The sequence below is a fragment of the Pagrus pagrus genome (genome assembly GCF_965226575.1).
Source record: "Pagrus pagrus genome assembly, chromosome: 11".
Classification (NCBI taxonomy): domain Eukaryota; kingdom Metazoa; phylum Chordata; class Actinopteri; order Spariformes; family Sparidae; genus Pagrus; species Pagrus pagrus.
In genome coordinates, this window is record NC_140195.1 from 21,865,990 (window position 1) to 21,879,848 (window position 13,859).

At 41.7% G+C, this 13,859-nt stretch overlaps 1 protein-coding gene across 2 annotated transcripts in view; it reads left to right on the top strand.

Moving 5' to 3' along the window:
* Positions 1-13,859, top strand: part of sema3bl (sema domain, immunoglobulin domain (Ig), short basic domain, secreted, (semaphorin) 3bl) — a 69,666-nt gene that overhangs the window by 46,803 nt on the left and 9,004 nt on the right. For both annotated transcript variants that reach the window (XM_084367865.1, XM_084367864.1), the window contains exons 5-10: positions 712-802; positions 4,367-4,483; positions 4,847-4,989; positions 6,703-6,817; positions 6,946-7,015; positions 7,652-7,796. In XM_084367865.1, coding sequence (XP_084223991.1) covers positions 712-802; positions 4,367-4,483; positions 4,847-4,989; positions 6,703-6,817; positions 6,946-7,015; positions 7,652-7,796 — 681 coding nt within the window. The remainder of the gene's footprint in view (positions 1-711; positions 803-4,366; positions 4,484-4,846; positions 4,990-6,702; positions 6,818-6,945; positions 7,016-7,651; positions 7,797-13,859) is intronic.

Consider the following 13,859-nt stretch of genomic DNA (forward strand, 5'->3'; position numbering starts at 1 on the left):
TCCTGCATGAACTTGCTCAGTTACTGTACAGTATGTGTTGACTGAGTTTTAAGACCCCGAGTGTCATGAAACCTGTTCTCATAAGAACCGCCAAAATTCTTTTTCTGTTTGGATTTTAAGTGCAGTTTTTATTTGATAACAGTGTTATGGGCTTTGTTTAACTTTGTAACCCTGCTGGCTCCTCAGTGTACAGTCGAGCTGAATACTGTGTCCAGCTCTCAGGGCTTCTGCTCTGGGAACCGAGTGGGAAACGTGTTTGAACTCTGGCAACTCGACTGATCCTGCATTTCCTCGTTCCTCAGACAGCGTCCTTAGTTCTCAGACAGACGCAGACGAGTTCAATGGAAGGACAAATAAATCTCGAACACAGGCTGAACACTGAAAGCAGCTCGTGTCCCACTTCTTCCTGGACCACGGGACAGAAAAGCAAGACAAATGTACCGATTATAAATAGACCCCTTGAATTTGTCTTGAGCGAGATAATTAATGTCAGGTGCTCCAGTGGAGAAGGTAGAAGGTGACAGATTTTCCAAATGGAAGGACTGATGAAGAAAATGTAACCCGGTCCACAGTCTGAGGCACATGAAGCAAATTCTTCACGTTCAAGTTGAAGTTTAGGCACATTTCTGGAGAAGAGACAAACATGAGGCTGACGTTATCTTACAGACTCGCTGGAATGAATGACTCATGACTGTGTTTTTTCCTCTCCAGCATGTGTTCACGATGGATCCTACGAATGTGGAGAATGGACGCGGGAAGGTTCCACATGACCCCAGCTTCCCCTTCGCTAGCACCTTCAGTGGTATGTTCCCAGTTGTTTTACCTGTGTTTTTAAATGACTTCTCATGGAGTTCATGGAGCTAATACTGCCTGAGAACCAGTTTCACCAGGAAATTTGTCTCACATCAATAACATTAAAATGAAAAACTTAAATCACTGAATTCTCTGGAATCCGAATGGTTCAGGCTACACAAATCCAACATCTAAGGTTCGATTCTAGCCGGGACCTTCGTTGCATGTCATACCCCTCCTCCCTCCTTGTTTCCTGTATCCTCTTCACTGTCAACTGTCAAAATAATGACAAAATTGCCTCCCAAAAGCACAGAGCATATAAAATGCAAACGGGTAAGTATTATATTGCTATCCAAAGTATTTAGTCTGGTAGTCTGGCAGTAGGTACTACAGCAGGGTGAACAGACCGTGGCTGGTATGGGTGTTGTCTTTTAGTATCCTTTGGGCTCTGTGGAGGCAACTCACCTCAGTTATTCTTGATAGTTTGGTACCAATGATATTCTGGGTGGTTTTGACTACCTGCTGTGGACCCTTCCTGCCCTTGTCCGTAATAACAACATATAATTTACCGAAGTTAATCTGCTGTGACAGAGCTGTCATTTCTGTATCTTGGTATTCTTTATCTGCCACATCTAACTGTATAAAATGCCAAATTTATCTGCTCTACACGACCCATACCCTAACCAACTTATGCCTAACACTAACCTTAAAGGAATAGTTCACTCTAAAACAAAATTCAGTCATTATCGACTCACCCACATGCTGGTGATAAGTCCGGTGTAGTTTCTTATTCCTCAAAGTGCAGCTGGAGACCGGCGGGGGTACTCTCCGGCAACGATAATCCATATAACGAGCTTAAGTGGCAACCGGGAGAAAATGTCCATAAAACTACAAAAAAACTCCGTAATATTCCTCCATACTGCTCGTCCGCTGCAATCCCAGTGTCCTGAAGTGGCGACATCCAGAGTTTACTCGAAACGACGTCATTTAGTAAATTTTTCTAGCCTAAACAGTCACTATGCTATGTTTACACGGAGGCACGCTCCGCGTTCACGCCAGTCTCCCTCGCAGCCGATTGCACTACGGAAGCCGCGCCGGACAAGATGAACGAGACTCGCGATAGATACACACCGGTATTTACTTCCTGCTGTGAGCCACCGAGTGACACACAAACACAAGGGGGATCTGCTGCACTGGTGATTTGAAACTTTGAAACTCACAGCACCATGTAAATACCGTTGTGTATCTATCGCGAAGCTCGTTCATCTTGTCCGGCGCGGCTTCCGTAGTGCAATCGGCTGCGACGGAGACTCGTGTGAACGCGGAGCGTGCCTCCGTGTAAACATAGCATAGTGACTGTTTAGGCTGTAAAAATGTACTAAATGACGTTGTTTCGAGTAAACTCTGGATGTCGCCACTTCAGGACACTTGGATTGCAGCGGATGAGCAGTATGGAGGAATATTACGGAGTTTTTGTGTAGTTTTATGGACATTTTCTCCCGGTCGCCACTTAAGCTCGTTATGTGGATTATCATTGCCGGAGAGTACCCCCATGAGTCTCCAGCTGCACTTTGAGGAATAAGAAACTACACCGGACTTATCACCAGCATGTGGGTGAGACGATAATGACTGAATTTTGTTTTAGAGTGAACTATTCCTTTAACCTTACTCTTAAACTCTACCAAGACTTCAGAAATCATGTTTTGCTGAATTAGGACTGGTCTGTGGCCCCCATGAGGACTATAGGTCCTGGCATGGTCAGCATTTTTGCCAGAAATGGTCCCCAGTAGTTAATTCACACACTCACACACACACACACACACACACACACACACACTGGAGTTGTGCTGATGAGGTGAAATAGTTCTGGGTGTTTCTCTCTGAATGTCAGATAAAGTTAATTTATGAAATAATTTTGATTTATATCAGTGACAGACAATCCTCAGAGCCACTGAGGGTGGAGGAATGTGCGTGTGTGTGTGTCTATTCTCCTTGCAGCTGCTTGCTTTCAGCATCAGAATTTATCCAACAATGCACGCTTTCTGGCAGGAACACACTCAAATGGAGCCAGATTGGACCCCGTCGGAGCTTTACAGTGGACACATACGTAGAGAGAGAACAACACACAAAGCTCGAGAGGAACACCATTAGGCTCGCAGAAGCTCACTGCAGAAAGACTGAGAGACTAAAACAGATATTAAATCATACATGCTGGGATGAGGAGGGTGATTTGTTCAAGGTTTGTTCACTTGCACAAGTTTAAATGTCACTTTCAACATAGTGAAACACTGACTCAGCAGATCTACTGGCCTCCTCAAGGTCAGCAGGGTTGTGTAAGATGACCAGACAGCTGGAGGGTAAGCTCCGGTCACACGACTGTCCCTGACTGGGCCCCACATTCAGGATTTCAGGGCTCTTATCGACCATTACTGTTTATTGAGAGTCCAAGTACACCAGCCTTGAAAAGAATCTTTGAAATTATGAAACAAACAACAAAACAGACATTGATATAAATGTGTGTGTCCGACCAGACATAGGAAACAACACAAGACAAAGAGATAGATGTCAACAATGAAAGAGTAAAAGATGATGAAAGTCTTAATCATCAGTTATCAACCCAATAATGTTCTCCCCTCTCCGATGTCAGGAGCTTCTCCCAAAACACACAAAGCTCAATAGCCCCTGTCATCACCACTTACTAGATCTGTCTGTTTACGTTTGCTCGACTGAATGTGAGTTTGAATTGACTGCATATGTGTTTGTGTGTGTTTGTAATGTAAAGAAGGGTGTGTCTGTGTCTCTGTGTGTGTCTGTTTCTAATGTTACCATTGCAGCCAAATAAAATAAGAAGATTTAATTCACACCCATGAGATCACTGTGGCCAGATTCCATGTCTGATCTGGGCACCGTGCTCGGAAGAATTAAAAACAGTTGTCTTAGAAAACAAATTGGATTATTCTGAAACACTATCTCTGATGATTCCTCATCATCTAAAAGTTGTTGTAGGGATTTCTGCTCGGAGGGGTTTTCAAGTCTTCCATCTTGACTAACAACAGATAACCTTGGCTGCCCAATGTTTTTCCGAGGCTCATGTACGAAACGTGCCACAGGAAATATTTTGTTTCTATTTGCAAGAAAACCAATTTTCTGAGTTGTTGAAATTGAAACTGAGTCCGTGCCTATGGTCTCAGTCTCAGTGGAGGATGTGCTGTACGAGGGGGTTTGAGTTTGGGTTTTAGATTACTCTCCCACTGTGTTCTTTATTGGATTTGTACGATTTCTTTTTTCCTTCTCTTCCTCTGCCTCATTTGCCTGAACCGCAACATTTCTTCCCGTCACCCACAGTTTCCTATTTGTTCTTCTGTACCAAACTTTATTTATTTAAACTAATCTTTTTTCCTTCATTGCTGCTGTTACTTTAGACTCTTATAACCCTTTTCTCCAATCCCTCCCTCTATTTCCACTTTTACCCTCCTCTCTGCCCACTTCCTGTTGTATGTATTTTACTCTTCTACCTCTCACTTTACAAACCTGTTCTCTCTCTCCCACCACGTCCGTCCCTGCCTCCCTACAGGTGGAGAGTTGTATACAGGACTGACGGCAGATTTCCTGGGTAGAGACTCAGTGATCTTCAGGAGTATGGGAGGTCGCTCCACCATGAGGACCGAGACTGACCAGAAACTGCTCCATGGTAGGCTAACGTTTCATTGTTTTATCAACCTGCTATGTTCAATACAGAAAAAACATACATATTTTTCGTATCAAGAGTTTATTATGTTAGAAAGTATTATCATTAATATATGATGGTTTATTTGCACAGGCAAAAACAAACACACAAAAAAACAGCTGTGTCTGTCATATTTATTTATTTATTTACAAGATGTCTCCTACTACATTGTAGAGTCCATTCTTCGTGTGTGTACACTGAAGGTTTTATGTTTCCACATTACACTTGTTTTTGCTGAATATTGGACCTGGACTTGCTTCCAAACTATGTGATGTCACAAATCATGCTGTTAGCATGGTAGCACATCTCTTACCTCTTCCTCCGCAGACCCCAAGTTCATCGCTGCCCACCTCATCCCAGACAACGACGACAGAGACAACGATAAAGTGTATTTCTTCTTTACCGAGAAGGCCACGGACGCAGGGGACAGGGAGGGGGCCATACACACACGTGTCGGACGAGTGTGTGCGGTGAGATACTTCCCTAACACCCTCATGTGCACGACGATTGTGATAATTCCATTTTTATTAAGGTTGCACATGGCATTGGCTTGAGTACAACGTATTTGTGCAACTGGCCGAGGTTTTGAGATATCTGTCAATGAGTCTTACTCTGTCGCAGCATTCAAGTGGAGGTGAATCTGGAATCCTAAGTCTGACTGACTCAGGAGCATTCAAAGACACAAGTTAGATACAGATGCACACAGGAGATAGGGAGATTTTCTTTTGGCAAGTGGGGATGAGTGGAGCCAGACTGTCAGGTAAGTTGTGCTCATCCTGATGACCACAAAAGTATCCAGTCCCTGGAATGAGACATCTGCAGGGGTGTTTCACTTGATGAAGAGCTTGTGAGGTCTGGGAATCCTTTTGGGCTTTCTTGTTTTCTGGAGGATCCGTTACGGGTCTCAGATGTTGATTCTGCGCCAGGTCTTTCAGTCTGATGTATAGATTCACACTCCCAGTGGAAAAAAAAGGTTATATGAGAAGACAAATACAGAGAAAAGTGAGTGGAAAGAAATAATTTGATTGAGGGGCCTTTTTCTACATTTTCACATACAAATGTCTAACTTCCCAGGACAGGAGGTTGTGGTTTTATGGGTTCGTCTTCCTATTGTGACCCTATCATGAAAAGGCTAATCTCTTTTTAGGCAATCACATATTTACATTTCCCTGAAGGACTGTGAAGGCATCGTGATATTCAGAATCATGCGAATCCTTCCAAAACACACACACAGCTGTCAAATGATCCCCATCAGCACTGCACGCTCTCCCACATTCTTTCACGCATTGATTTGTCTTGTAAAACCATATGTGGGCTGTGTGTGCCATACGCAAACACAGGCATGCATTGAGGCACACACGCAAACACACACAGCTGCAGGGTTTCCTTAGAGACCGTTTCGAATGCGCCAGAAAAGTTTGCACAAACTTCTCAGGCAAAATCCAACTTAAACCTTCAAATTATAACTTTCTTTGTCCGCCTCATCATCTCCATCTCTCCTCCACTTTCCCTCCATCTGTCTCTCCCTGAGTAGACGCATTATAGTATCTCCTCTTCAGCCGTCTTTTTCTCCCAAAGGCAAAAGTGAATATTGTCATCACTTCCCCGGCGGTGCCTCTTGCCAAGATGCCAATTATCACTGCTGATCCTCATCACAACACACACACAGACACAAAAAAATGTAAATGCATGCAGTCATATGTGCGCACCCTTACACACATAGAAGATGATTTCCTCAGTTTTAATGAAAAGGGAGAAGTGAAGGATACACACACACTCCCTCTGTATCTATTGTGACTACCTCCATATCTATTCTCTGAAAAAAAACCAAGGAACTGTGCTCAGATTCAATAGAGGCATACTTCATTCTTCATCCTATTGAGGGCATTTTGTCTTCAGCCTTGTACTCAACAGTTGAATACATGATCAGTTTGACGGAAGTCATGTTTCAGACACTGTTTCTCTAAAAAAAACACTTTTTGATAGCCTTATCCTCAAGTTTAAGTTAAGTTTAGAAGTCCTTAAGTGTCACCCTCTTTCAACACTTACAGTTGCTTTAACCTCAGATTGTTTGAATCCAAATCCGGCATGCTGGAGTACAGAGCCAAAGCAATGAAACTGTGTATTTTGAAATGAATATGCAGCTGTGTTTTATAGATTGAGTGTACTCTGTTTTCTGCCAGAATGATGTTGGAGGCCAGAGAGTTCTGGTGAACAAATGGAGTACCTTCATCAAAGCCAGACTAGTCTGCTCTGTACCAGGACCTCACGGCATCGACACACACTTCAACCAACTGGGTGAGAGACACATAAACCTTTTGCACCTGCTCACAGTTGTATTTTAACATAAAGTCTTCCATACATGAATTGCATAGAATAAAAACATGTAGAAATACTAAATGGCTTTGTCTTTTTTTGTAAAACAGAGGATGTTTTCCTGCTGAGGACTAAGGATGAGAGAAACCCAGATGTCTATGCGATCTTCAGCACCATCAGGTGAATAACCATGAAGCTTCATATGTGTCATCATACCTAAATATTATCTACTTTGCAGTTTGTCACAGAGCAGCTAAAGCCTAATAAATTCAATACTGTAAATGCAATTTGGTAAGGTGCGGTGTCCCATGATGTTGAAAATACTGCATCAGAGGCTAGAGAGCAACCTAACAGCCATTTAAAATCATGTCTTTGGTGACATCCAATGGCATAACTCAACACCTTCTGCTGTGTTTACTCTGCGGTGTGTCAGAACACCATGACATCACTGTTGAATGCGGTCACAGGTGCATCAGAGCACACCCATGAGCGATGGGTGTGGACAGAGCTGCAACAGGTTTTAAACCAGTTAAAAGCTGAATATTAAGTAACTCAAGCAACAATGTTTAGATTTTGCGACTTGCATCTAATGTTATGCTGAAACACTTTAAAACCACCATTGATCGAACTACTTATAAAATAGAAACTGGTGACTTCATTTTGTCTTTATGTATTTATAAGACTTATAAAATAGAAACTGGTGACTATTTTGCCTTTTTGTTTGTTGCAAATGTAACGGACTCTGACCACATTTATTGTTAAATAGTTTTTTGGATTAAGTTGTTGTTAAACTGTATATCTCCCCTCTCTCCACAGTAATGTGTTCCAGGGCTTTGCCGTGTGTGTTTACCGCATGGCTGATATCAGAGAAGCCTTCAATGGACCCTTCGCTCATAAAGAGGGCCCTGACTACCAGTGGGGGGCCTACGAAGGCAGGGTACCTTATCCAAGACCTGGTGTGGTGAGTGATTGTTTTATGATTGTCTAAGTTTATCACCTTTGACCATGAATTTATTCAAATGTTTAAGTTGCCCATACATTGACTGTACCACCTAACATAGTTTACTTACCATGACCAACATATTTTCCATAATACATGCTTCTGCTTGGCAACATTATTAGGAAACATAAATGACCAAACCTTATGCTGATGACCCACTGTTTTACATTTTTGTATCCTCTTCTGATCTCGGTTCTGTAAACAACCTGGTAAGCTCTGTCAACAATATGCAATATGAACTTGTGGTTGTCCAGACCCTTTTTTAAATATATATATATATACATATATATATTAAACTGATCCTGTAAAACTGGTTAATGCATTAATTTCACTGCAGATTTTTGTTGTACTACCAATCAGAAGGCTCAAAATTGAAACAGGGCAGTAGCACTATGAGATACAGCCTCTAAAATGATCATAAAGTTGAAACTATGACTCAGACTCACTCACTAAAACATTTTTAACAGTAACTGATCATAATAACCTTCATTAAGCAAAGTTTTATTGCAGGGCTATTGCATTAGAATACATGTAGATTCATTATAGCTAGGTGTAACTACGGTAACAGACAAAACACCATCATGCCAGTGCTTTAATCAATTAAGAATGAATTTAAAATGACAGTTTTATTTAATTTAACAGTAAGTGAATCATCCCTATTGGTTGTGATAACCTTGCCAGGAAAACTAGCTGTGCTATTTTCCACATCAGTTAGAACCAAGCTGGATTCATTTTCCTGAAGACATTATGAATGGTACTGCATTTTTCCCAAAACATGTAAAGTAATACAGTTGTGTACATACGTAATTCTAAGGATAAACGTTTGCTCAGGCCTACCATGTGTAGCCGACTAGAACAGCGAGGGGGAAAAAGCATTGCGAAGAGAAAGATGATAAAGACATTAAAAATGAGGCGCAGAAAGTTTCCATATCAGTAACATAAACTACTGTATGTGGTAGTGCAGCTGTGCTGACTGTATACAGTACAGACCCTTCTCCTGGTTTACATCCTGCCTCCCAGTGGAGCCCTGTCATGTTCTCTCCACCATATCACTGTAATTCACACTTGTTATACACACAAACACACGCGTGTAGGCAACACACACACACACAATCTCGGCGCGCGTGTAATTCCACCTCGTTACCAGAATGAAGGAGAGCGTATGACGGCAGGAAGAATATGAATAATGTGAGAACAGAGCAGACACCTCTGTGGTTTCACTCCACTGACTCTCTGATTAACAGTCATTTTTGGCCTGAAACTGAGAGGGAAGGAGAAAATAGAGGTAGAGACGAAACGGGAAAAAGGTGATGACTCAGGGTGGGCTGATGAAGAGGCACAGATGGGGAGAAGATAGAGGGGGGTTAGTTGCTTCTTTCTCCTCGAGTTATTCATCTAAACGCCATCTTGATGAAGAACGGCTTGATATCCTACTTGAACGTTTGGCTAGAGTTCAATTATTCTTTTGTAAAACAGTTTAAAAACAATTATACTGACCTGGATTTCTCTGTTTGACAGAACATTGAAGTCCATTTTATTTCCCTGCATTGCAACAGGTTTAAGCTTTATACTGTGTGTTATCCATCATGTCTCCTTATTCACTTGTCAAAACCCATCAAGGAGTGGAAAGTTTAGTTTCACCTTCTGAAAGAGTTCATTTAAGAAGGACTTGGTAGAGTTATCCTCCCTAGATATTTATCTTGGATTGAAATATCACTGCACGTTGTTTAAAGTGGTGTCAGAACTCATTCTGTAATAGAGGAGATGATGGGATACTCTCTTTACGAAAGCTTTAGTGGTAATCCTACCTGGAGCTTGGCATTACATTTCATTTACTTTGTGATGTATTATCTGCCTGTCTCTGTCATCCACAGTGACAGCACAAAAGCCTCATGTTTGATGCTAAAATATGGAGCTTTTGAGTCGCTACCAGACACATTTTATCCTTGATGATCCACACAGAATTTAATTTGCCTGGGTGTTTCTCTTGGATTAATTTCTGACAGTAAAATCACTTGTATGGCCTGTTTTAAATCAGCCATGATATATTATGCTGTCCCATCAGCAATCAGAGTATCATCTGCAAACTTTTCTGACTCCTGCCTGCACTGTTATCTTAGTGTCATACATTTAAGTGCCAGTTTTTATTAATAAGATGTTGAACTTAATGTGTTTTTTTTTTCACCAAACTGAGTCAGAAGTCATCTATCCAGCCTATCTGTTGAGGAACTGTCAACTGCTCACTTTGGTTTAAAATAGGATATTACAGGATACATTTACTGTACTTTTCCCCAATCTCCTCCTCCTCCGTCAGGTCTTGATCTGTTTCGGTCATTTTGAAGGGTTTTCAGGGATACGGCACTTGAGCCTTTTTTCTCATATGAACTCCGAACAATGTCCACAGAGTTGCACACAACAGGAGCTTGTCCGTGTCAGATGCATTCACACCTAGTGGAAAAACTCAGTTTGGTTTAGGCCATTGGTGGCTCCTGTATAGAGTGTGCAGCAAGAGGAGGACTCATCCGTAATGATAACTGGTTTTGCATTGATCAATACTACATGTATTTGGATGTATCCACAATATCAATAAAAGAGTGGAAAGCGATGTACAGTCAAGCATAAAAGAGTACGAAGCATCTTCACTCCGTGCAACATCATCAACGTACCCACTTGCTGGCTGTGTATTCTACAGACAATGACCTGCTCGATTCATGCATGGATTCAATCAGACATTACACAGACTTTGTACAAGGGAGCTGACAGGGTAAAGTCTGTTTAATGTCTGGCCCAACTGATTTGGACATTTGTTTTAACACATACAGCTCCTTCAGGTAGTTTCAAGGTAGCAGTCTGGGCAGGATCTAGTCATAGGCATTCTAGGCACAAACCTCTGGCCTTATTGCCACTACAGGGCCCAGACAGAGGAGAAAAGAATTGCCTGCTGTTACACAGCACAACAACATTAAACTGTAAATTGCAGGCTGTATTTTAAATTGTAACCCAAACTGGATTCTCGGGTTGACATTGAATGTTAGGGTTTGCAAAATGTGAGGACCCAAGTGCAGACAGTGAGGCACGCAAGTTGGAAACCTAAAGCAAGCTTTATTTACAAAAGCGGTATCCAAAAAAAAATCCAAATGCAGGCAATAAATGGTTGGAGACAAATAGGCAGCAAAACAGAATCCAAGAAAAAACTTAAAACGCAACGGACGGGGAACACTGAGGACACGCAAGGAGCAAAATGAGGACAAAAAACAGCAGGAGGAAATATATCCGGACAACAGAGAATGCAAGACACGCAGCATTGACGTGGGGAAATGGACGAACTGACAAAGACTAAGGGAAAAACACAGGCTTAAATATGCAGTGACCATTTAACAAATGAAGCACAGGTATACACAGAAAAGGGGCGGGAAAGAGACAAAGACAGGAAGTGGAAAGTCCCAACAACACACATGAGGGCTAAACTGAAAACCAAAGCCGTGACAATGAACTTATATTTGGGGATCTCAAGCATCTTTCTTTCAGATTGCATATAAGTAAACCACAATCAGAGAGGCTGATATAGAACTGTGGAAAGTAATTTTCCAGGATGCGAACCTGAGATAGTCTCACTCTCCTCTGGGTCTGTTTGCTAAAGTGGAACAATTTCTCTGATACAGAACTTACACACTGCACACTTAACACACATGCATGCAACACACTCATGTCCTCAGTTATAATGGCCGTGAATAGATGTCTGCCAAATATTCTCACTTCTTCCCTCTCATTTATTCTCACTTGGCGCTCAGTTGGAGACGGAAAGCAGTCGACCTGCTGCAGCAAAGTTTGGATGAGCTGTCATTAGATTCTGGAGCTGTTCCAGTTTGGATTTTATGTCCTGAGGAGCAGTTCAACATTATTTAAAACTGACATATCAAGGATGTGCACTGGGAGCTGCTCAAGTATTGTATAAGTGCATAAATGTGTGAAAGTTGAGGAGAAATTGGGAGGGACCACTGGAATTAAACACAACATCACAAGTCATGTCCTGTTTGTTGTGAAAAGTCTCGCTGTTAACAGTTTTTTTTGGGAGCATTTGAAGTTAGCAAGTTGGGGATTTGATTTTGGATCTGCTCACATATTCTACACCTTCTGGAATAAATTATAATGGAAGCCATTTAGTAAATCATACTCAGAGGAATGTAACATTATACATCATTAGATTGTACAGTTTTAGTCCAATGTCCCTGCACAGTTCAGATCCTCCCTCTGAAATTGAATCCAGACCATTACAGAGCTATTGTGGGGATCACTTTCTGTTGTGATAAGCAGGAGTAACAATATTTCTACCATATGGAAGAACAGTCTGGAATAGCAATATCAGGGAATGAGATTTACACAAATACCAAGTGTTCAAATGACTAACTGCTCTCTCATGAATCTTCTCTGTGTAAGAGACTCAATCTCAATTAAATTCTACTCTTTCCTCAGCCTTAATTGATGAGTTCTGGCGAAGTTTTCAGGCTCCTGACTGTGACATGTGCTTTCATTTTAGTCAGCTGCTGCTGCCGCGTGGAGCGTCTCTCGTCTACATCTCTTTGCGATCCCAACCTCCCTGTTCGTGAAATGTTCAGTTTGTTTGCTTTTTAGGATTATTCCTATTCTTGACTCTTTCAGATTGTTCCAAAGCAATATATTTGTCTTCCTTGCCCTTTTCTTTTGTATGCTTAAGTGAAATCAGCATTCACCACAGAGTAGCTAATCTGATTGTGCAGCCGCCCAGTATAATTCCAAGAAGACTATTGAAATCAACCCCAAAACCACCCTTAATATGGTTCTTTTTTTGTGTTTTTTGGCCAAATAACAGTAGATTTAAGTCTTGTGAACCTTAGCAGGAGCTCTGCAAAAAGGGAATCTGCCCTTCTCTCTATTGCTACAGTTGTTGATCTTAATTGCACAAAAGTACAGGTTACATCATCCTTTAATCATCACAGGAAGGGGATCCCAGTCTAATAGTCCTTTTAAACCAAGGCGGTTCAGTTGCTGGTTCGGAGCCAGGGCCTACTCTTGGATCAGTTGATTTTCAACAGCCAAAGAACTGACTCCGGGCCAGGAAAACACTGGTTGCAGAGTGCCATCAACACAGGGACAGGGTTATCTTTACCAAGGACAAACTATTTTTTCAAACCATAGTTAGTGTAGCATGTTCTGACTTATCCACGGGTGAATTAACATAATATTTTGACTGTGTCATAGGAGACGTATACACTGACTGAATGATTTGACACTACATTGGCTCTCATGCCTGTGAAAAGCAAACTGGTTCTTACAAAGGTTCACAGAGAACTATGGAGGGAATAGCTGTTTGCTGAAGGGGGTAAATCTGCTTTCAATGGAGGAAAATGAAGCTTTCAATAATGGTGGTTTTGGCCACCAGCAGAGACAACAGAGCCAATTACTGCTGAGTAGAACAGCTGACATTTTCTTACCAATCGTTGTGTTAAACGGTTGCAGTGAAGACTCACAAAAAAAGCAGCTGTGCGTGACAAAGACTCTGGCTCCTCTGGAAAGAGTTGCTGATCCGAATCATGAGCAAACCTAAAGGTCATATGTTTCGCATAAGTGCCTTTAATTGGACAGTGTTAAACAGTCTTAATTATTTGAGTTATGCATTATCTCCGCCAAGTATCAGCACATTATTTTTTTCGTTACTACAGTGACACCAATTGGAGGATTTTTAATGAACAACAAGCTCTGCTTCTACTGAGCTGTTTCCAAACACATAACTTTACCTCAGCGGTTGTGAACTTTCATCCACAGTTTTCAGGCACAATAAAAGTGCTAATGAGGGTTCTTTGAGAACACTTTAACACCATAATTAGGCCTAAATTCCTTTTAAAGAGCACACCTCCAGTGGTGGAAAATGGTGGGAATGTAGAGTGAAAGTGGAAAGTGGCCAGGATTTTGCTTTAAACCCTTCCTTCAGGCTTGCTTCTGTTTGCCTCCATCCATCTTCCAGTGTAGCATCATCAGTTAGCCAGC